General features: G+C 35.3%; 1 protein-coding gene across 1 annotated transcript; it reads left to right on the top strand.

Moving 5' to 3' along the window:
- The first annotated feature begins 3,560 nt into the window (after window positions 1-3,560).
- Window positions 3,561-4,682, top strand: LOC131003755 (uncharacterized). Its single transcript, XM_057930304.1, has 2 exons — window positions 3,561-3,831; window positions 3,974-4,682. Exons 1-2 carry the CDS (start codon window positions 3,670-3,672, stop codon window positions 4,382-4,384), a joined length of 573 nt encoding a protein of 190 aa, XP_057786287.1. The 5' UTR covers window positions 3,561-3,669; the 3' UTR covers window positions 4,385-4,682.
- The last annotated feature ends 20,231 nt before the right edge of the window (window positions 4,683-24,913 follow it).

Here is a 24,913-nt window from a genome sequence, read left to right as displayed (position 1 = left end):
ACGATTTTATGAAAATTGTTTTTACACAATTACACACTTTTGCAAAAGCGTGTAATACTCGCGATTTTGGAGGTGGTAGCAGGGAGGCAGGAGTAGGGCTGTAAATGAACAGAACTACTTGCAAGCTATTCAAGATTCGACTCGAAAAAAGCTCGTTCGAAGCTCAATTCAATAGTAAACGAGTTGAGCTCGAGCCTGTTTTCGAGCTTATGAAGATTTTTATTGAGCCGAGCTCAAGCCTAACAGTACTCGGCTCGTTGAGCTTGCAAATATGTTTGAATTTGATTGTTCGCCAACATGTTTGCGCCTATTCACAAACCTTCAGTCGAGCCTTCAATCGAATTAGTGCACGAGCCTTAAACGAATCGAACTCGAGCTTGAGCAACATATTAATTAAAGAAGTTTTTCCTAAATTTATAATGAATTCAAGCTCGAACATCATATATACGAACATTTGACGAGCCGAGCTCGAGTTCGAGCTTGAATTCAACATTATCGAGCATCACCCGAGTCGAGCTCGAGCTTGGTAAGTGGGTGACGAATCGAGCTCGATCAACAAGATAAAAGCTCAAATTGAGCTCGAGCCGAGTTCGAACACCTGAATATTTAAATGAGTTGAGCTCGAGCCCGCTAGTATTCGGCTCACTCGGCTTGTTTACAGCCCTAGGCAGGAGGTGGCAGTGGTGAGGAGAATCGAGAGAGAGAGAAGGGTTATAGCGGGCGGCACATCGCGGCGGCGACGAGGCAGTTGGGTGTTGGGGACTTGCTGGGAATTGGGGAAGGGGATCTGTTGTTGCGACAGCGGCACAAAATCGTGTGAGGGCTGGCAACTGGGAAAATTGGGTAGGGGGTGACAGCAGCGATGATGCTAGTTTTGGATGAGGGGTTGCTAGGAATTGGAGCGGGGGATGCGATGGCGCGGCGATGGCGCATGCAGAGACGCGGGAGGGCCAACAACTAGTGTTTTACTTAATTCGTCTCAATTCAATAGGTCATAGGCCTTGGACACAGATATTAACAAATCGAACAGTTTATAATAAAATAGAAAAGTAAAAATATATTTTTGTTGGTATACTTGTCAAAAAAAAAGTAGGAAAGAGAATAGATATATTCTTTTTTATATGAAAAGACAGAAAATTATTTGTGGCTCCAGAGACATTTGGTGTAAATAATGAGTTGAGTGAGAGTGTTCCTTGTGTATTGATTTTTTATTTTAGAAATTGATGACCTATTGAATTGAGACATCCAAATAAGGAAATGTGGTCTACTAAATTGAGACGGATAAGATAGTGAGAATGTAAAATAAGGGATTTGTGATGAGTCACGTGTGGTAAAATTGTGAATAAGTTGAGAAAGTGAAATAAAAAAAATAAAGAATTTGTCGTGGAGCAGTGTCTTAAAATGAAAAAAGTGCATATTATTTCAAGATAGAGAGAGTATTATATAATTTGTGAAATGTACCGAAATGGAAAAAAGTGCATACTTCTAAAATTTGTAAAAAAGTACACACTTTATTTACAATACAAACTAATTTAAACATGTGCATTCTTTTATGAGACGTATCAAAATGATAAAAAAAAGTACATATTATTTGAGAATCGAAGGAGTATTATATATTCTCTCCATTTCAATAATCATGTCATGTTTCTTTTTGGCACGAGTATTAAGGAGAGTTGTATTAGACAAAAATTGTATGGCTCACATATTTATGTTATTGTTAATAAAGCAACACTCTTTGCTTCAAGATTTTGCTGCTGCCGCAGCTCTCAACACCAGCGAGCCCGTCGGAACAATGAACAGAGGAGAGGGATTATGAAAAAGTTAAAGAGACTCATAAATTAAAAAAAAAAAAAAAAAGGACAGAAATCTTTCAATACTTGAGAGAAACAGAGGAGAGAGATGGAGGCGGGCAAGCCCTAATTTTCGACAATTCCTAATTTCAGAAAAAAAAAAAAAAAAAAAAAAAAAGAAGAGGTAGGCAAGCCCTAATTTCTGGGGAGCCCTAATTTCCCGAATTTAATATTTTAATTTAGTTTGATTCCATAATTTAAATTTTTGAATATTTTATTCATCCCTATTGTGAGCCTAGCTCATCTATTTTAGTAAACAAGACAAACCTCTTTTCACAAATTTGAAAGCATTCTTCCCCGCCTATATAGTATGATCGATCGGCCAACCAAATTTCCCTATTCCTACAACGCCTCACTTATGTTCACAAATTCACTCTTCTTTCTTCTACTCCAATTTCTTTTTGCGCAAATTGTAATTGAATTTAGTGCATACTAATCATTCATACTTAATTTTAATTAAATTTCATTAATTTTTATATCAATCAAAATATCACATTTTCGTTGCCGAACTCAAAAGCGAAGAAGATATGTTGCAACTCCAACTTTTCCTCCACCAAGAACAAGAAGGCTGTCACGCCGTAGCAAACTGATTATATTTTTGCTCGTCCTCAAGAGGAGGCTGATTGGTGTGCATATGCCTAAGATTAGGAGTTGCTATGGGAATCAGAACAACAATATATCAATTCCTTCTTCACTGCAAGCCAAATGAGATCAACAATTAATAAGATGAAATGCCGAATAAGCCAACTCGTGGGAAAAAAATTACTATCTTATGTGGTTACAAACAAAACCCGTAGTATACTAAGAAAAAAAGTAGTATTATATGTTGTATACATGTAAATACTTTGAATTATTAGCCCTGAGAGATAAAAATAGTAAGGTCAATCCACTGTTTATTATAATGGATTGAAACTTTAGGATAATATCACAAGGCCTTGGATTGTTTCTATTATTCAAACTACTTTTACTTGATTTTTATCTCATTAAAAGAGTGAGATTGGAGAAATCTACTCTTGAGAATAAAAATACTCAATCATGCAAAATAAACAGCCTATGATGATATAAAGCTATTACTCCCTCCGTCCCATTAGTAGTGTCCCACTTTCTTTTTTGGGTTGTTGTCCCATGTAGTAGTGTCTCATTCCATTTATGGCAATATTCTCTCTCTATATACCTAATATTTAAATAATTTACACCAATCCACTTTATCTACTTTCTACACACTTCTTAATCTCCGTGCCCAAAAGAAATGAGACATTAATAATGAGACGGAGGGAGTATTTGTTAACCTTCCTTCACTTCTTTTTGGATACAATACACAGTCATTAATTTTTTATATTCTATTCTTTCCCCATAGTTGAAGCTAGTTTAATAGTACTAAAGTGTTTTGTCGTTTTCCGTTCTGTTCAAAGATAAAGGAGTGATGATCATCGAAGAATTTACTTCATTAAACATGCAGAAACATTTACAGGTAAAATAACAATAAAAAAAAATGCATTTGTCTAACGATTGAAGCACGAAACCATCACATTCACATGGTAAGATTAATTAGGATTTAATTTCAAAAAACGAGGAAATGTGATGTTCCATTTTCAATTGATCAAAAAAGTTTGGCTCATATTGGTGAACTTTCTTATCTACGTGTAACTTAGCCTTCACCCCAAAGACAAATATACCAAAAAGTTAAATAGGATAGGATGAGAGGCCAATGTCAATAAGAAGATTTAACATATAATAGTATCTTCATCACATTTATAAATAATAGGAGTACTAGTATTCAAAAGATAGCAATTATTTCATTTCAAATTAGTTTTCCATCATGAGCATTTTTTACCAAGAAGTGGAAGAACCTACCAAAAAATGCAAATGCCTTGCTTCAGTTCTCAAGCATACATTTGCGAAATGCCATTTTTTACGAGGAAATCTGCATTCGACGCCTGAACCAGAAGAGCCCCCCAACGACTTCGACCAAGAAGAGGAGGTAAATCAAAATATTAACTCATTTTTATAAATCTATTTAATTCCGACAAGTAGCTTATGCATATTTGCTTTGATATTAGAATTGGGTTTTCAATAAATTAATTTCATTTATGGTTGAAGAACGTGTTTGAAAGTGTTGGCAGATATTCGTTTCAGCAATCATAAGCAAGTATATGGAGTCGAAAAGCAAACGGAAATCAAGCAATTTTGGAATAGATAGCATTTACTGGGCAGCAGCAGGAGAAATCGAGAGAGGCGAAAATGGTGTGGAGAATGCAGAGGAGTATTTCTCCGCCGGCAGCGGTGTATCGAGTTTTGATGCATTCGTCACTGCCAAGACCACGTGTTTGTCACGATGCTCGAGCTTCAACGCCGTCGATTTTCAAGATTTCGATAAACGAAGATCGTTAATTCTTGAGTTGATTCACTGCCAAGGCTGGCCTTTCGGGCTTTGGAGGAAGGCGTTGTTGCTACCTCCTTTGCCCAAATCTCCTTCTGATTCTTGGCTGTGGACCAAGAGTGGCAGAATCGTTAAAATAATTGGATCATTTTAAAAAACCATTATAAGCTATTTTTTTTATCAAATTTTACTACGAACTTTCAATCACTAGCTGAGAGTATTTTAATAAATAATTTTTTATAAATGTAAATTTATATTTTATTTTAGGGATTATAGCCCAAAAATACACAAACTTTGACAAAAGTTGCAATTTTCACGTGAACTTGAATTAGAATCATTACAAATCAATAATGAAGTTTACAACTCTTGTTTTTCGTTGGATGTAAATTGTGTAGTTGCAAACATCTGTGGTCTTTTTGTGGCTATGGGCAGTAATGAAACATATTTTAAGCATATTTTTGTTATTTAATTCCGATTCAAGTTTGAATTGCAATTTTAATTAGGCATGAATAAAGAATGAAAACAAAAATCGAGAACCCTAATTTTGTGAGATGCATTTTTTTGGCTTAATGTAAACATTTAGGTGAAAATCGCAACTAAAATATAACTTCATGTGAAAATTTGCAACTAAAGTATAAGTTCAGGTGAAAAATTACAACTTTTATCAAAGTTCGTGTATTTTTTAGCCATTGTTCATTGTACGTTTTAGATACCGGCGCCACGTAGGAATTTTCGTCTGCCAACTAAGCTCTAATATCACCGGAAGTCAAAAGTTGGGTGAAAATTGCAACAAAAATATAAGTTCATGTATATTTTGGCTGATTTTAAAGTTCAGGTGAAAATTGTAACTTTTATCAAAGTTCGTGTATTTTTTTGCCATAATTCAATTGTTTTATAATAATATTTATTTTTTAAAATATTTTTTGAACCAATTATTGAATAACGTTTGAAAATATAATATTATAAAACTCATAATAATTGAAACAAGTCATCTGGATTTAATATAAAAATAATTAATAATTTTAATTAATTAAGCATCATCTAATTTTATCGTCATTAGAAAAAAAATATTATACACTTCATGTTTATTTTCTAGGTTTCATTTTTACATAATTAATTTTAATTTCAAATATTAATTTTTTAAATTATTAGAATTACAGAATAAAAATAGGATTAATGGCACCTAAATACACGAACTTTGGGTCCATTTTAGTGTTTCCCACGAATTTTAAAAATTGTCAAAAAAATACACGAACTGTGACTCATTTTGTTTTTCCACAAACTTTGAGAATTGTAAAAAAATACACAAACTTTGACCCGTTTTGTTTTTTCCCACAAAATATATTGTAATAAAAAATAATTCAAACAATTCTTTTATAATTAACTAGCTAGCTTAATTAATTTAATAATGATAGATGACAATTATTCATGGTGACATGATTTTCTTTTTAAAATTTTAAAATATATTTCTTAATTACAACGACGTTGTCTTGAAAAAAAAACTAAAATAAGAATTATTTGGATTATTTTTTATAACAATATATTTCGTGGCAAAAATAAAATGAGCCAAAATTTGTGTATTTTTCGATAATTCTCAGAGTTCGTGGGAAAAAATCAAAATGGGCCCAAAGTTCGTGTATTTAGGTGCCAATGAAGAGTAGATTCTAGTAATTTTAAACTTCTAATAAATAAATCATTTGTATTGTAATTCTAAATTATTAGATTTATAGAAATAAAGATTGGAACTTATGTGGATGAAGAATTCTAATGGATGCTACTACTTTATTAAAATTTAAAACATAAATTTTACATATATTTTTAGATTTATTATATGTATAATATGTTAAATTACCCAATTGGCATAAATTAAGTATATATGAGGAGTATACTAGACAAATTAAATTTTATAAAATAAAGCACTTTTATAATAGGTATAGATTATGATTTTTACACAATTGTCAATTATTTTTAAATTAATGTTCAAGTGGATGTCTGAAATATGCACATAATTTAAACAATTAATATATTAAATGACATAATTATATATTTGTGCTACTTCAGCTAATCAAAATAACATTAATTCGTAAAAAATTGACAATAACCTGAAAATTCTAATAAATGAGAATTTGTGTATGTGGAGGTAAAACTTTCAACCTATACGCACAACTATGTGGTATAATGACATGGTCGGGCTTAGGTGAGGGATGCGACTGCCTAGGACCCAGGGAAAAACGGGGCCCCAATTTTTTATTTTTATTTGTACTACTATAGAGAAATAATTTTTTTTCCAGTTATACATTGGGCCCCAATCAGTAAAAAAACGCATACAAGCCCAAAAGTTCCAATCATATTCCATTTATAAAAAAAAGGCCAACAAGCACACAATCATATACAATTAAAAAATTAAAAATTTTAATATTTCGTCCCCGAACCACACCGTACTGCGAGAGGTTCGGCTCTGATATCACCTATAACAGCCTGGCCCCAAACTTGACGATTGTCCCCACAAACCAACACGAGTCTTTTATAGCGTATTTTGTCCTCACTCGCATGCTCCCCGAGAAACTTTTCAAGGGTTACCCATCCTGTAATTGCTCTAAGCCAAGCACGCTTAACCTTGGAGTTTCTTCCATATGGTCACCAGAAAAGAAGATGCATCTTATTAGTATGAGTAACACCTATCAAATCGTTTAAGCTCTCCTCGAATATGAAGTCACATACCTACATATTCTAGGAATCCCTCTATTTCTGGTATGTTTTCGGTTCGTTCATGTACCCCTCCGCTTCAAAGCACTTATAAGAGCCACTCTTTGTCTGTGCCTTGTACACCGACGATCACTCCTTACTTCTGCATCGGGCATCACAGGTTGCGATTCTCTGATTCAGCTCTTCAAATGATATATGCTCTTGTCTCCAAGAATGCCTTGAATACCCAAGAACGCCTTGAATACTTAAGAATAGTTTGAAAATTTAAAGGAATGTTTGAGTTCGCCAAATGATTTATGATCTTGTTTTCAAGAACACCTTGAATACCCAAGAACGCCTTGAAGATTTGAAGGATGTTTGAGTATTTGGAGTGAAAGAGAATTCCCTCGTGTCTCCAACTTATGCTTCCTCTAAATTATCCTAACTTCACTTGTGCCTTATGCCTACCCCAACACCCTTATTTATATGGGCTTTGGGCCTCTATGTAATGTGCTTTAGAGTTTAGGTGACAAATGGGCCAATAAAATTATTTATATTAAATATTAATTAGAGTGAAAATTTAAAATGCCCACTTCCTTAAGTTTTATGGTAAAAATGCCCTAAGTTATAAAACAAAGCATTCTATGCCCTAAATGTCTATCCTACCCCTACATATCAAAATCAATGTTAAGCTCTTACACATGTCAGTTTTTTTTCTTTAAGTTTCCAATAAAAAACATGGCAGTTGACCGAATTTGGTTTTCCAAATTTGATGGAAATTTTAACTTTTGAATTAATTTTAAATTTCCACTCATGCATGCATAAAAGTCAACCCTATTTTGAATTTAACTTTTAAATTTTGAATGCATGCAATGTGTCCGACCCTATTTTGAATGCATGCAATTTTAACTTTTTTTGTTTCTTTTTTTTTAATTATTTTTTTCTTTCTATCCAAGCATGAAGCTGACCCATAAAAAGACAAAATATTGAGTGTTAATAGGCAAATATTTACCACTTTATATTTGTTATGATTTCCAAGGCTACATTGTATCTGTTGGGAACTTAATGAAATATCATAGCCCTAGTTTTGATGATACCAAAATCCTTAGGTTTTCTTTGTAATAGACTAGAACTTTCCAAACTCAACTGTTGGAGTTCATTTTCTAGTTTGTCTAGTGTTCTGAAGACTGAAGACTGAAGACCGGAGGACTAAAGACTGAAGAGTGAAGAACTCAACTGAAGTTGAATTGAAAGGCCAAGTCAAATACTGATGTTTTGACTGAACGAGTTTCTCAACTGAAGAATCAATTATGACTGATTAATAAATGCTGGCTACGTGGACTTAGCAGTCTGATACTAAAGTCAAGTATCAATTGACATTCTTCCTCGAACTGGAACTCCAAAGTTTAAAAGGAAGCCACACACTTTCAAGTACAACCGCATTAAATGCAGAGATATTGAGGATCATCTTTTTTCTGCAAAGCATTCCTTTTTGGTGATTACTTTTCAGGGGCGCCTTACCTCTTGTACCTGAGACGACGATTCTCACCAAACAAGGAACCTCGAAGATTGAAGCCTCAGCCAAATTCGAATTACTCTCACAACGGATGAATTCTTGAAGACCATCTCCGCCAACGGATCTATTCAAGACCTCTCTATATAAATAGAGCTCGAGGATCACTTCAACCTTCACCGATTCAAAAATACAAGCTGAAACGCTGCCAAAATTGCAACACAGCCATTCAAAGCATTCAAAGATTTGAATCGAATAAGAGAATACCCAAAGCCCAAAATCAGACTACTAATTTCATACATTTTCTTAGATCCTTAGGCAAATACATTGTATATCCAAAGCCTAAGTTCCAATTATAGAGAGTCTGTTCTCTGTGATCTAGTTGGTACTTCGAACCTCCTTTCAACTGAGCGAAAATAGTGTTTGAGTAGAGCGGAGTTCAGACCAGTGTTCTGACTCCAAGAGATCTTAACCATCCGCTGAAAAGGCATTGTTGTGTCTTAGCGTGCTAAGAGTGAGCGAGAAATCCAACCCAGTGTGTTGGTACTGAAAATCTGATTCAGTTGTAAGGTTTGTTGTGCACCCGTAAGCACTAGCCCAGAGTGTTTGTCAGTGTGATCAACTAACCGTGGATGCAGGAACTTGTTATGAACAACGTAAAAATCCTTTGTCGTTTATCGCTTTCAGCTTTACTTTCTTATTTGTGCACAAACGTCTCTTTAACTGAAACTGATTAACTGCAAAGTGAAACTATAATCTGACAACGTGATAATCAAAGGCTATTTCAAAAGTTAAATTTTCTGCTGCTAATGTTATTAGTCTAATTGATAAATCTTCGGATAATCAGTAAGATTCATAACACTCATCTGTTTTAAAATCAAGACTGAAGCTCTACGCCAATATCAGTTAAAGCTCAATCGACATGGCTGGCTAAACTTCATATATTCAGTGCCAACCTTCCTACTCGGAGATCAGATCATCAAAGAGTTCTACGACTCCATTGCTCTGAATGAAGCCACTGGAGAATGCACCGCAGAAATCAATATCTTCACTGCTGCAGATTTCTCATCCTCAGAGAAACATATCATAAATGTCTCTCAAGTGGTAAGAAAAATATTTCATCTCCCTTCCGATGGTCCAGCCCCAACATTCTCAGACGAAGATGCAACCAGACTTATGGTAAATGCCCTGAAAGACGAGGCCCCCTCAGGGTTAAGTATCAAAAATGTATTGAGCATGTCACTACTTCACTCTTATCTTAGACCAATTGCCAAGATAATCAAGAAATGTTAGTTTGACATTCGAGGGTCACCGGATCACATGTCAAGACCCCACAAGATTCTGCTGATTACACTTATGCAAGAAGGCCCCTACAATTGGGAACACGCCTATCTACGAGTATTGGGAGAAGAAAAAGATGAAATTCATTCCACCAAGCACCTTCGGCAAGGATCCAGAATGTCGTCGATCATCCTTCACAGCACTAGTCAAATTCAATGCTTCTGGAAGGATACGACTGAAGTCCCTTCATCCATCTACCTGTTCGACAGTCAGAAGAGTTCAATCAAGGCAACTCCCATTGTGATCAGCTCAACCCATATTCCAACAAATGGTGTTCACAACCGAACACGAAGCTCATCATGAAAGACTACAGTCAGCATTAAAGGTCCAATTAAAATTGACCTTATCACTCCAAGCTCTCCAATCGAAGTTTTACCCAAAATAATTTCTGAGAAATCTCATGTTGGTTCACCTGTTCCATTTGCTGAATCATTTCAAACACTATCACGGTCGCCAGATTTGCCTCCATCGAATCAAGAAAAACAAGCTCCTGATGAGTCACTAGTCAATCTTGCAGTGAAAGATTCAAATGAGGAAGCTCTCCCTTCTCTTATAGGATATTTTCAACATTGCGTTGAAACTTTCCAAGAAAGGGTCATCTTCACCGACCCAGATGCATCTTCCTCCTTCTCTGCTACACCGACAACAGAGCTGAGGAACCACTTCCTAAAGCTAGCCCAACATAGCGTCAATATCTCACTGCCTTCAGTCATGGCGGAAAGATATCTAGAGGTGTATCAGGATCTTGTTAGATATCACTTCTACACTTTTGTCAAGACTGCTCCCAAATCCCAATTTCAATGGATTGATGAAATGACGTCTGCCTCGGAGATGGACTCTATTGAGGCTGATATTCTTGAAAAATTCAATGTCACAAATCTGTGGGATGTCATTCATGATTGGGTGCCCAACTTCAAGCAATTCTTGCTTGCCAGAGGCTTGCTCAACATTCCTCAAAACGTAGAGGATCCTACCAACGATGAGGAATCTCTCTTGGAGACACTGAAATCCCCTCCGACCTCTGATGGCATGAGAACTGAAAAAAGACTGAAGATACACCAGTTGTTATTCAATCAACTGATGCAGAGATTCAATTAATGAAGAAGAGACTTCAAGCCCAAGAGATGGAGATAACTGATCTCAAAGCCAAGTTTGTCATTCTTGAGTCAGCAGTAATGAATCTTCAACATCAAAGTGGACATCAAACAACGGATTCAACTGTAACTGAAACTCAAGGCCATTAGGAGGAAAGCGCAAAGAGGAAAGAGAAAGGAAGAAGTGTGAAGAAAATCAAACAACTGAAAAGGACCCTGAAGAAAGGTCTGCCAAGAGATCACGCACTGACTAATCTTGGTGGTATGGTAAGATGATGAGAAAATTGTGTTTTGTTTGCTGAACTTGTTTGGTGAGATAGATGAAAGGAGATAGTTTTGTCGTTTTGACTAATTAGTATCTTCGCGTGTTTCTGAAGGATTATTAGCCCCAACGAGATTGTTTCTTGGATATCTTAATTTGCCATACAACGATTAATCCTAACATGCTCCTATGAATTTAAGTGCTGCACATAGAAGTTAGAATGACTTACTTGAAAAACTTATGCAAAGGCTGTCGATGATCGAGTTGAACTACTCCAGCTCTGACCTTCTGAACTGTATTCCGCTCAGCTTTCACCGTTGGATGGACAACGAGCTATGAAAGCCCCAAGAGAGAATTCTGCTTTCACGATGGCGCCGCTCTACTGCTCTCAAAACCCTAATTTTGTGTGTGTTTTTCCTGAGAGCAGACAGCTGTATTTAAATAATTAAAACACAGCGTTGGGCGCCAGTTTCTGTGCTGCTCGAATTCTCCAGCTAGGGCAATGAGACTTTGGGCCAGTCCAGGGACCAGATACAAGGAATAAAGATGGGCCTCCAATGAATTAATTTCTATGATCAACCCAGATCATAATTAATTCATAAGTATTAATTCATTCCACTAGAGAATCAATACTGACTTACCCCTTTATTGTCGGTGATGAATCGGGGCTTGTATTTAGACTTATTAAATCTCCATATTTAAAATATCCGACATCCATTAATTAATTAGAGCTCTGACAGCTTAAATTAATTAATATCTTTGTAATCCTTAAGCAGTACCACTCAAACTTTATTATTGCATCTGAACTTAATCAACCTGCAGGGTTTAATGCAATAAACCTTATTGAGCTCCTTAAAGGGATGTCATTATCCTATACCGGATACGGGTACTAATACAGATAATCAAATATCATATATTGACCGCTATCACTCAAGATACAGAGTACTCAAGTTACTATATAACTCTCACCCATAGTAAGTCAAAGTGATATACGAATCAACATATATATTTGAAATCTTATTAGTATTAAGATTCTATTAAGTCACCGAGATCTTGATTCTTCACTTAAGTCAGAAAGAAGAATACATCTCATTGTGGTCCTATCAATACATTATGACGTACCAGTATAGACAAGTAGTCAAGACAAACTACTTCCATCTATACTGCAGCCTAAACCACTCGTCCTAAAGTCATCTCAGTTGTGATCATTTTATTTATCTTAAGGTTATTCCAATTATATGGTCTTCTGTGATCTACAACACACCATATAATCTACTTATATAGAGATAAGGAACATACATATGCAATCATGAACACAATCAGATAGGAGATTAAATAGTGAACATAGGAATCATTGTATACAAGCATAAAAGGTTCTTGCTTTCAGTATATAAATCCAACAGTTTCCAATCGCGCTTTTAACTTATTTTGTTCTGTAACTGCTGATTACACACATTCTCTTAGACCTTAGGCAAACCTCTGTTTACCCAGAAGCCTAGGTCAAACTTGCTCCAAAGAACTTGTTCTTTGAAGTATAGTTGGCAAGTTTTCAAACCTCCTTTCGAGAGATAGAATCGAGTGTTTGAGTGGTAAAGGAGTTCAGGAAGGTACTCTGACTCTGTGAGATCCTAGCGCGGGTTGTGCTAGGAGTGAGAAATCCAACACGAGTGAAGTGTCGGTACTGAAGAGTGGAATCTTCAGTGGTACGGTTGTGTGCACCCGGCAAGCACACAGTTCGGTTTGCAGTGCACCAGTTAAGCACTTGCGGAGTGGATTGTTGGTCTGATCAACCGACTGTGCATGTAGGAAGTGCTTTCCGAACCACGTAAAAGTCTCTGTGTTATTTACAGCTTTCAGTTTTACATTCTTACTTGTGTTCTTTCATTTTATAAACTGAATTCTGATTAACTGCAAAGAGAAACCTAAGACTAACAACGTGCTCAACCGAGGCTATTACGAAACAAAGTTATTTCTGCTGCGTATGATATTAGTCTGACTGATCTATCATCCGATAGTCAGGAAGAGTGATATCATCTCTGTTTTAGCAAACTCGACTGAAGTCTTTATGTGCATCAGTTAAGTTCCAGAAACTTAACTGATAACTCCTTACTGAAGAGTTGTTCAGTATCAGTCGTTAACCCTGTTTGGTCAAAACTCCTTTCTGTTAACAGGTGTCTTAGTTTGCTTGTAAAGTTTCATTTTGATCTCTATCTTGAGATCCCTCTGTTTTAGAAGAGAAAAATAGCCCATAGGTTTTTTTCCGCCCCCATACACCTATTCGAGACCCTCCGGACCTAACAGTTTCCCTCTTGAATGAATTGAAATTCTTTGTCAAAAGACAAACTCTCATTATCTCTATCATGTTTAATGTCCTGTTACCTTGCTGTGATAGTCATGAGAAATATAAGGTTATATCTTTGAGGGGGAACCAAACTCATATGTTCAATTAATGATGTGGAATTGACTGACTACGATGATCAGTCTACTAGAGAGTAACTCAAATTTATGCATTAAATAAGAGTTTATCAGTTAAATCAGTTATGAACATTTATGTTTAAAAATTCTTTTATCTAACTGATTAGAAATGTTTGAAGCCTTAACTGATTGTTGGGAATTGAGACTGAAACATTCTTGCTGAACAAGTCTTTTAAATTGGGTTTAAAAAATGCTTTAATTTGTCCCGCCTTTAGTAAAATTTATTCAGTTATTCCCTTTGTAAAGCTTAAATAAAATAATCTATATCGCATAAATCTCTTAATTTAAGGAATTTCACTGACGGGTATTTAATACGGATCTCAAATTTCATTAAATACACCTTGGCGCGCGGATTTCAAACCACCGATGTCGTTTCAAAGCCCTAAGTAACTATTCATCTCCCATGATCACACATCATCTTTAGTCTTTCTCTCATCCACGCCTAATCATTTTCTCTTCTATCTCTTACATGCAAACTAATCCTTCATTCCACAGTAATCAACTGTGAGAATTCCTGCTCAAATCTTTTGTTCTTTCAGAATCACAGATATGGCGAAATCAAATTCAAAGAAAATAATAGATTGTAGTAACATGGAAGTACGGTATGAACATTCGATGGATGTACCCTCCTTCCAAATAAAACCAGGGTACATGGAGGCCGAAGAAATTATGTCAAGGCACCAATGACTTTCTTTAGTCATCAAAGAGGCGCCCTATCTTCTGACTTCTCCGATCAAACAGTGCTACCAAGAACTGCACTATAACTACTCCGATGAACTCTTCACCAAAGTTCATGTCTTTACCTCTCCTGACTTCGAAGTGCAAGAAGAAGTACCAATCAATGTCTCCAAAGTTGTTCGTGAACTATCCGCCTTATCGAGCAGTGGTCCTAAACCCTCATATTTCACTGATGAGGAAGCGAACAAAACCTTGAAGGAGACAATGCTCAAGGTGAGTGATTCCACTGAAGGAACCCTCAAGATCTCGCTCTTCATGCCATGCCACAACTTACTGGCCGCAATTATTATTAAGAATTGTTGGGTCGGTGCCACAGGATCCCCAGACAAGGCTTTACAGCCACAGAAGATTGTGTTGGCCACTCTAATGTAACCCGATCCTTTTAACTAGGAGCAAACCTACCTTAACTTGCTCTGCAGCGAGCCACACAACACAAAACTGACAAATATGCTCCGTCAAGAAAACAGAGTATCTCAAATCATCATTGCTGGCACCAATCACCTCCAAGTCTACTGGCCGGAGACTTTGCTAGTAACTGATCACATCCGCCTCTTCAAAGTGGCGAAGGGAGGACCCAAAACCTCCAAGACAACAAAGGGTACTGTCATCCCTTCACCTCAAACAGTTGAGACTGAACCCCTTGAGTCTCCAACTGAATCTTGTCCCAGGCCTTCATCAACCTCTACTCAAATTCCATCTGTTTTCCCTACTGTCTCTACCACAAACGTGTCTCGTCGCCCACGCTCTACACCCAAAAAGACCTATACCAAATCCGCCTCAAAGTCAACATCCAAACTTACTTCCAAACACACCTCCAAGCCTCAGCCCAAACCTAAATCCAAGGGAAAAGAAGTACAATCATCCTCCCTTGTGCCAGTTTTGGCAATATAGAACAACAGAAGGCTATTGCAGCCTTGAGAGCAGAAGCCAAGTGGGATGCTACTCAACACCTAAATCTATTGCTCCCCTGCTTTGATACACCTCTCGAAGTCTATAAAAACTTTCACAGACTTCTCACTTTCACTTTCCTCAAAAATGTACCTTGCTCTCAGATCAACGAACTCAATCTCGTTGAGAATGATTACTCATTTGCTTTTGAAGAAGCCAGATTGTACAGCATCTTCGACTTTCCCAAGTTATCGAATGCCATCTATGGTTTTGATCAATTTTCCTTAGACTATCTTAAGTCACAAGGCTTTACAAGAGGTCCCTTGATCACTTACACAGATGCAGGGACTTCCACTTCCAAAGCTGTCGAAGAGCCCACTGATGCTTCTCTTCAAAAAACTCATGTTTTGCTGATCATGATCAACAAACTCCGGTTTCTGCAGCCATTCCTCAAGAAACTCCTGCCTCATAACCTACTCTTCAAGAAACCCCAATTTCTACAACACAAGATTATCCGATGACTGAACCCATCGGTCATCCAACTGAAGCAGAGCCCTCTGAAACCCTTGTATCTACTGAATCTGCAGCCCCAGATCAGCCAGCTTCACCGATAACTGAACCCATCCGTTATCCCACTAATGAAGAACAACAGCTGATGGACATTGATCAAGATGAAGTCTCTTCTGATCCTCCAGTGATGGAGAATATACCACTTAAGGATCCATCAACTCCAAAAGGTTATGTTGAGGACATAACTGATAACCTTATGCAATCGCCTACACACCGACAGCTCAATACTGATGCTACACTAGAAGAGGAAGTCACTCGAATCTATAGACTTCCATATCTTCCATTCAACTATTCTGTTGATGAGAAGGACGCCCCCTACTGGTCAAGCATCATCTGTTCCTCCTAAGGATGCTCCGTCTGTCATAGCAACTGAAGCTGCTCCTTTCGCTTCATCTCAAGGAGCTTCGTCATCCAAGAAGAAATCCAGGACACCACACATCCCTCTAGAGCTGCACGTGGAGCACATTGACATCACACAAAAGCCTTATCTGATTTATGACTCTGATGACGAGACAGATGGTTGGATCACTGTTTGGAAAGCAAAATAACCGAAAAATCTATCTTTGAGATTCCTGAAGGAACTGAAGATCCAATTCAGATGATGTTGGATATAATCTCAGACCAACAAATTGAGATCGAGTAACTAAAGCATGAGAAAGAGCGCCAAGACATCTACGGCGCCAAGTTCTTGAAAAAGTTGCTTGAAGTGGAGTCCACCCTAACTGCTGACATGGTAGAACACGATGTTCGACTAGGTGGGTTACGTAAAATCTAGCAAGAACACTTCTCTCATATTGAAGAACTTATACCCATCAAGGTCACTATCCCCAAACTCCAAAAGGACCTCAAGGAACTACAAACACAAGTACTGGTTGCAGAACTTCAGTCAAAAGAACAACTTCTTGACACTCAACGTCATCTCGACAATCTTCGCATCGAATTTATAAAGGAATTCCTGACTGCAACCGACGCTAAACTCCTTATTGCAGAAGAACTTCGACTAGTCAATATCAGAATTGCTCAACTTGAAGGCGAGCTCCATGCAGTTCGTGAGCCATCCAACAATGCTCTAATCTAAAAAATGATCACTGACATCCAGGACCTACAAGAGAAAATTAGCTCTCTCCCTGGTGATGATGCCAAAAAGAGGGAAGAATACTGGGGTCCTGAACCAGTTTCGGAAGAGTATTGGGGTCTTGAACTTCCTGAATTTCCTCAGCTTCCATTTCAACTTCCATCTGAACCTGCAAAAGCTCATGCTCCCTCTGTATCGAAAGAATACAGAAAAAGATCCAGAGAGGACGATGCATCAAGTGTGCATGAGCCAAAAGCCAAGAAAGCACTCAAACTTGGCGACTCAACTCCTCCTCTTCACTTCTTCTTACAAATCAAAGAAAATCAGCAGCTGGAGCACTACATTAAAGAAGATCTTTTTGTATCCCATCTGGCAAAATGTGATAGAATTGACAAGTGAGTACCTGAAGATATAAATAACTGGTGGAAAAGGACAAATGAAATATACACCAAATGGATTGTCTTTAGTAATTTCAGCCTGGATCCAGAATGTCAAAGATAAGCCTGGAGACACTTCCTCAACAACTGGTATGAAAGAGGAATGATCCAGAGACTACAAAAAGCTGCTGAGAAAGCAAGAATTCAGATGATCCGCTACCCTCTGAAGGAATTCGTGAGCCCTCCAAGAATCAGGAATCTTACCAACCGAGAGGCCATCAAGAGGGAAGCCAATGCTCTATGCAGAATCTGGGGAGTAACTGAGAGAAATCATCCTGGAAACTTCAAAAACATCAGAAAAACTATTTTTGATTTGTATAGGGAAAAGCCTTATAATGTTTTTCCTTGTTTTTGTTTCTGTTTGCTCTGTACAACAACTGATTTCTCATCAGTTATTTTGAAATGAAAACGTATCCTCTTTTGATCTCAACCTGAAGACAATTTCCTTTTGTCCAGGCTCTGATTACTTTTTAGTTATGTCTTCGTTCTGTTATGTTTTTCATCTGAGTGCAAGTTTTTAGGTTATTTTATTAAGGGGGAATAGTATTCACCCTGTTTAGTAACTTGCCTTTTGTTTTCAGTCGCTTCCTGTCTTAGAACTGATTATACGGTTTGGCATCATCAAAAAGGAGAAAATTTTTGGAACTTAATGGAATATCCTAACCCTTGTTTTGATTATACCAAAATGCTTAGGTTTTCCTTGTAATAGACTAGAACCTTTCGAACTCAAGTGTTGGAGTTCACCTTCTAGTTTAGTTAGTGTTCTGAAGACTGAAGAATGAAGACCAGAGGAATGAAGAATAAAGAACGAAGGACTAAAGACTGAAGAACTCGACTGTTGTTCGCGATTAAAGGCAGAGTCAAATACTGATATTTGACTAAACAAGTTTATCAACTGAAGAATCAGTTATAACTGATTCACTAATGCAGGACACGTGGATTCAGCGGACTGATACTAAAGTTAACTATTAATTAAACTTCTTCCTCGGACTGATACTCCAAAAGTTAAAAGGAAGCCATGCACTCCAAGTACAACCGCATTAAATGCAGAGATTTTAAGGATCGTCCTTTCTCTGCAGAGCATTCATCTTTGGTGATTACCTTCTCAGAGACGTCTTAATTATCTCTTGTACTTGAGTAGTTGTTTCTCACCAAATAAGGTACCTCGAAGATTGAAACCTCAGCCAAGTTCGAATTTCTCTCCAACGGATGAATTCTTGAAGACCATCTCTGACAACGGATCTATTCAAGATCTCTCCTATAAATAGAGCTCGAGGAACATTTCAATCTTCACCAATTCAAATACACAAGCTGAAACGCTTCCGAAATCGCCACTCAGCAATCAAAGCCTTCCAAAGTTTAAATCGAATAAGAGAATCCTAAAGCCAAAATCAATCTACTACTAATTACATATATTCTTTTAGAACCTTAGGCAAATATTGTATATTTGAAGCCTAAGTTGCCGATTACAGAGAGCCTGTTCTATGTGATCTTGTTGGTAGTTTTCGAACCTCCTTTCAACTGATCGAAAAGAGAGTTTGAGCCGAGAGGAGTTCAGACCAGTGTTCTGACTCCAAGAGATCTTAGCAGTCGCAGAGGAGACATTGTTGTGTCTTAGCGAGCTAAGAGTGTTTGAGAAATCCAACCCAGTGTGTTGGTACTGAAAATCTGATTTTCAGTTGTAAGGTTTGTTGTGCACCCGTAAGCACAAGCCCAGAGTGTAGTGTGATCAACTGACCGTGGACGTAGGAATTGGATTCCGAACCACATAAAAATTCCTCTGTCGTTTATCGCTTTCAGTATTTACTTTTTTATCTGCGCACAAACTCTTAGTTAACTAAAACTGATTAATTGCAAAAGTAAAACCAAAATCTTGACAACGTGTTAATCACAAAGGCTATTTTAAAAGAAAAGTTTTCCGCTGACAATGTTATAAGTCTAACTGATAAATTTTCGGATAGTCAGTAAGATTCATAACACTCCTATGTTTTATAACTAAGACCGAAGCCTCCCACTTATCAGTTAAAGTCTTGCACTTAACTGATATCTCTTTACTGAAGAGAGATTCAGTATCAGTCTTCAACCTTTGGAATCAAAGTTTTCCTTAACTCTTTCAATAGTCAAAAGGTTGTGTTTGTTTTGAAAAATAGCCTATAGGTGTATTCTCCCCCCCCCATACACCTATTCTAGACCTTCCGGGACCTGACATATAATCATACAAAATTGGTGGCCAATCAATAAAGTAAACAATAAGCACAAGAACATAAAAAGGATAAAACAAGTCTTGATTAATTGAATTAAATAAAGTTAGAAAACCATCACATGTTTACTACCAAAACCCTAGGATAAAAGATTACTAGTCACACATAGATATATGAACTAGCAATGAATCATCCAACAATAAAACCCGAAAAGTTGTGATGAATATTCAATTCTTGCTTTCAATCTTCAAGTCTGTTGTCTCTTCGAGTTCTCCAAGTGTAAATATGAGCAAAGGTGAAGTCTAGGGTGTTTTCTTGAAGCTTTAAGTCAAAGTGTCAAATATAGTAAAGGACTCGAAAATACTGATAAAAGCCTAAAATTTCGCAAAATCACGGAGAAAACAATGAGTTTGGTGACCCTGTCGGCGACCGCCGCTTAGGTCGCCGTCACTAAGCCAAAATTCCTTCTTAGGCCGTCGGTCGCCACATGATCGTCGTGATTCTGTTGCTGCGTGTGATTTTCTTGTTTATGTCATATCTCTCTCGTTTGAACTCCGATTCGCAGTCCGTTTGTGTTCACAAACTCATATCGAGATGATGTACAATTTTTATATCAGATCATTCTTTCAAATTCTGCTTCAATATGACTAAAAATTCGCTCAAACAACAAGAAAGCAACAAGTTATTGACAATAAACCAATATGCGCTCCAATAAACCATCAAACACACAAAATTCTCACAAGTAAACATCTTTATATATATAAAAAGCAAAGTAAATGTAATTTAATTCAATTGGAAGGGTGTAATTGGAATTGGAAAAAAAAAGCACTATCTACACTAATACCTAACTGCCAAATATTTCAATTGGAAAAAAAACTGCCCATTATTTAATGATACAATTATTGTTCTTCCTTTTCTATTTTCATTAAATTATATTTTAGATAAAATACGAATTATACATCTTGATGGAAGGTCATGAAATTACCTTTAATTTTATATATAATATGTAAAAAATAAATTTAATAATAATTTAAAACTTTAATATATTAAATAATTTATATTTAGAATAGTAATATTTTCCCTAAAATTTGGAATTGCGTTTTAGCTTGCTCTATCATAATTCATAAGAAATTTTTCATTCATGCATGAAATGAAGTAGGATAATTTTATGCTTTTTATTTTTTATGTTTTTCTTAATGATTATATTTTAATTTTTTATATTTTGCATCTATATTTATTTTTGAAAAAAAAATGTAGAGACTGTAACTTTTTATATTTTTATTTTCTTTATTCTTTACACAAAACACAATTTTACTATTTTGTGTGATTTCATATGGATAATATATGCATCTTAAATTAAAGATCAAGGAAAGTTATAACATAGTATATATTTAATCTGATATAAATAAATATATAAAATATAATGATAAAAATTGAACAACATATGAATATGTTATAATAGTTTAAATTTTCAGCATATTATTTGAATTAAATAATTTTTTATTTTTATTGTTTATAATTTTATTTTTAATATTTTTCTTATATAGCATTGTATATATTACTAGATTTGATTATTAATTACAACTTTGAATTTAAAAGTAGTTATAAATGTCACATATTTTTAAAATGCTCCCATATTAAAATTAAAAAAAATGTTAGTTTACTCTTTACAAAAATAGAACAATGAATAATTTGTTTTAAAATAATTAATATTATAAACTAACTACTAATTAATCCATTACTTACAAACTTCAAGTTCTCAAGAAAAAAAAAATCATTTTTTCAAGATAAAATATGCGATATGTAATTATACATCTTAAATTTAATACAGGTATAAATCAATTTAAAATGAGCAAGTTATTTTTTTCAAGTCAAAATGAGCAAGTTGACTGTTAATAATCTCTCTCTCTCTCTCTCTCTATATATATATATATATATATATATATATTAACACTGTTAATTTCTTGAAAGTTGAGAATAGTACAACACTGAAACATCTTAACATTTTGTTATTCTTCTCATCATTATTTTTATATATTTATGATATTTTGAATTTTCGTATCTAATTATTTTACATTGAAAATTTGTTAATATGAAACAATGTCATTATTATAAGAAGATAGTATAATACTTCCACCATCTACGAAAACACTTTTATCATTTTGGGTGTCCAGAAAACTATAATACTTTTCATTTTAAGACATGATCTCACATCTTTTCTTTATCTTTTATTTTTACAAATACCACTTATTTATAAAACATATCATCCTTAATTTAATCTCAAGTGCTCATTTTTTATAATGGTAGAACCTTTTTCCACTACATAAAAATCACCACTCATTTTATGAAAAATTATGTCTACCGATAGTGTCATATTTTTGTTTGAATTGAGGAAGTATATTGTATGTGTAGATCGCGCAAGTTTAGAATCATAACCACCGCGCATCGCGCGGGAGATACACTAGTTAAATATGACATACCAAAAAACAAAAATAATATTTATCAATATTTATTCATAAATTTACACATGATCAGTGGCGGATCCAGGATTAAAAAACTGGGGGTGCAAAAAATAATCTTATAAACATTGACGGAGCTAGGATTTTTTTAAGGGGGTTGAACTTTTATGGGGGTTCGGGGGCGGTAGCCCCCGAGAAATTTTTTTTAGGCCTTCAATATATTTTAGACATTTTTTTTTACTAAAATACAAATATAATTAGTAATAACTCTGCATTCCAAATACAAAATGTGTACGTTCAATTTTTTTATTTAATTAAGAATTGAGGTAAAGGATTGATTATACTATGTTAATTTGGCGGAGCTAGGATTTTTTTGGGGTATGGGGATTAGAGAAAGGGAGTTAAAATATGTTAATTTGGTGTTTGGTGTCTGTAGGCGTGTAACTTGTAAGTTGCTTAGGGAACACTCCAATCTTTGTATCTAAATATATTATACTATGTATATATACTAAAAAAAAAAATTTTTTTTTTGGGGTACAACTGTACCCCCTTGCACCCATCTGCGTCCGCCCCTGCACATGATACGATATAATTCGATGAAATTTAATTATTTACTGTTCAAATGAAAAAATATTAATAATAAATTATAAAAGATATGTCGCATAATCTCATTACAAAGAAATATTTTTCTTCGACACCAGAGGCGGATCATGAGAATAATATTATTAACAAGCACTATTTGAGCCAATCAGTGGAATAATAAAGTCACAAATAGCTCAGCATTATATAACTCAACGATACTTTCAAAATAAACACTATTTGAGCCCATCAGTAGAATAATAAAATCACAAATATCTCTCTCAGCACTGTATAACTCAACCATACTTTCAATGGCGTAAATGATAATTATATAATTACTGGACTTTCTCAATATAATAAGAGAGGTTATTTTCCAGTTAGGGCGGCTGCCTGCTGTTTGCACTTGAAGCTCGTAGTCTTCGCACTTAATAACTTTTCTATCGGCCCCATATTACGGATGACAGTCCCTCCATCCCAATCAATAGGTCATACGACTTTGATACAGATATTAAAAAATAAATAATTTATAATAAAATATAAGAAAAAAATATTCTTTTTAAAGAATATATTTATCCAAAGAAGAGACGGCTAATGAAGAGATAATTATATGGGGCACAATGACATTTGTTGTAAATAATAAATTATGTGAAGAACATGACCTATTGAATTGAGACGGGAGAGTAATAATGTACTCCCTTCATCCATAAAAATGGTGTATAAATTTTTTGGGGGTATTTTAATCTATTTATAATAAACAAAGTATTTCTACTTTGATATATATACTTCTATATTTTTAACTTCAATTCATTCATTAATATTTACTAAAAACCAAAAATACTTAAAATATTCAAAACCCTATTTATATAGAACCTTTTTTATGAGATTCTTATCCATTCAAAATACATCTTCTAATAGTTTATTAAAATCGATATCCTCTAAACCACATCATATTTTTAAAAATAATTTTATTAACTAGCATTACTTTCTTTGATTTATACTCTTTTTTTATTCACCAAATATATAATTTACTTTTCTTAAAACTCATATCTATTCTTTTTTAGAAAAATATTTGGTTGACTATGGGAGTACATAATAAATTGGATTTGCAAACAAAAATTATTACTATTAAATTAAAATTTAATGTATTTATTTTACCCAAGACATACCTTTAACGCTCCACTTTAAAAAAATTAAAGAAGGCCAACAGTTGGTTTTAAATATTTTTTCTTCACCGTCCACATCTTATCAAAAAGTGATGTTAGCCATTTCACTATCACCGCCATTATCAAAAGAGGTCTCAGAAAGATAAATAAAAAAATGATAAGAGGAAAGGAAAGAAAATCACTACAGACCTAATTAATAATAAAATATAGTGATATGATTTGCCAGCTTTGACCATGGATTGTTCTAGATGTGCATTCATATTTTATTTGTCAATGCATGTGTTTCTACATTATTTTTCCTCAAACCTAATAAATGTATTTAGAATTAATCATACTCCCTTCGTCCCACAAAAATGTGCATCATTTTTTATGACACATGCTTAATAAAATATTAAATGAGTGTTTTTTTTTTTTTGAGTAGACGAAGATATATTATTAATCACAAGAACATGGTACATGGAAATGACCCACCACAAACTCCGAAGGTTCATTCCAAACATGAAGTAAAGAAATATCTTGTGCCGCTTTCGCTAAATCATGAAATCTGTTTAAAGGATGATTGCCTCTTCTTTTGTCGTGCCTCTCCTGCTGAATGTGCCAGTTTAAAGAATGTTCTCAGGGTGTATGAATTGGCTTCCGGTCAGGCGATTAACAATCAGAAATCTGGCATATTTTATAGTTCTAATGTTCATCAAGGTGACCGTGAGCTGCTGTCCAACATCTTAGGTGTGTCGGTGCCGTTGAATACGGGCAGATATCTTGGGCTCCCATCTCTTCTTGGCAGAAAGAAGCGTGAGATCAGTTTTCTTCGGGAACGGGTGTGGTCGTGTATTCAATGTTGGAATGGGAATAAACTCTCTAAAGCCGGAAAAGAGATTTTGATTAAAGGGGTGGCGCAAGCTATTCCCTCTTATACTATGGCTATCTATGCTCTCCCCATTAGTTTAACAGATGAGCTCGAGAGACTTATGAATTCCTTTTGGTGGGGGAATAAATTGGATGAAATGGGAAAGGTTATGTGTGGATAAGGCTCTTGGTGGCATGGGGTTTCGAAGTTTTCAACTTCTTAATGTTGTTTTGCTTGGCAAGACGGGATGAAGATTGATTGAAGATCATGGTGCGCTTGTTTGCCGCGTTCTTAAGGCGAAATATTTTCCAAATTTTGATTTTCTTACAGCCACTTTGGGTCACAGTCCAAGCTTT

The sequence above is a fragment of the Salvia miltiorrhiza genome, unplaced genomic scaffold (assembly GCF_028751815.1).
Source record: "Salvia miltiorrhiza cultivar Shanhuang (shh) unplaced genomic scaffold, IMPLAD_Smil_shh original_scaffold_266, whole genome shotgun sequence".
In the NCBI taxonomy this organism is placed as follows: Eukaryota; Viridiplantae; Streptophyta; class Magnoliopsida; order Lamiales; family Lamiaceae; genus Salvia; species Salvia miltiorrhiza.
The sequence above is the reverse complement of the archived record's forward strand: the minus strand, read 5'-3'. Positions and strand labels throughout refer to the sequence as shown.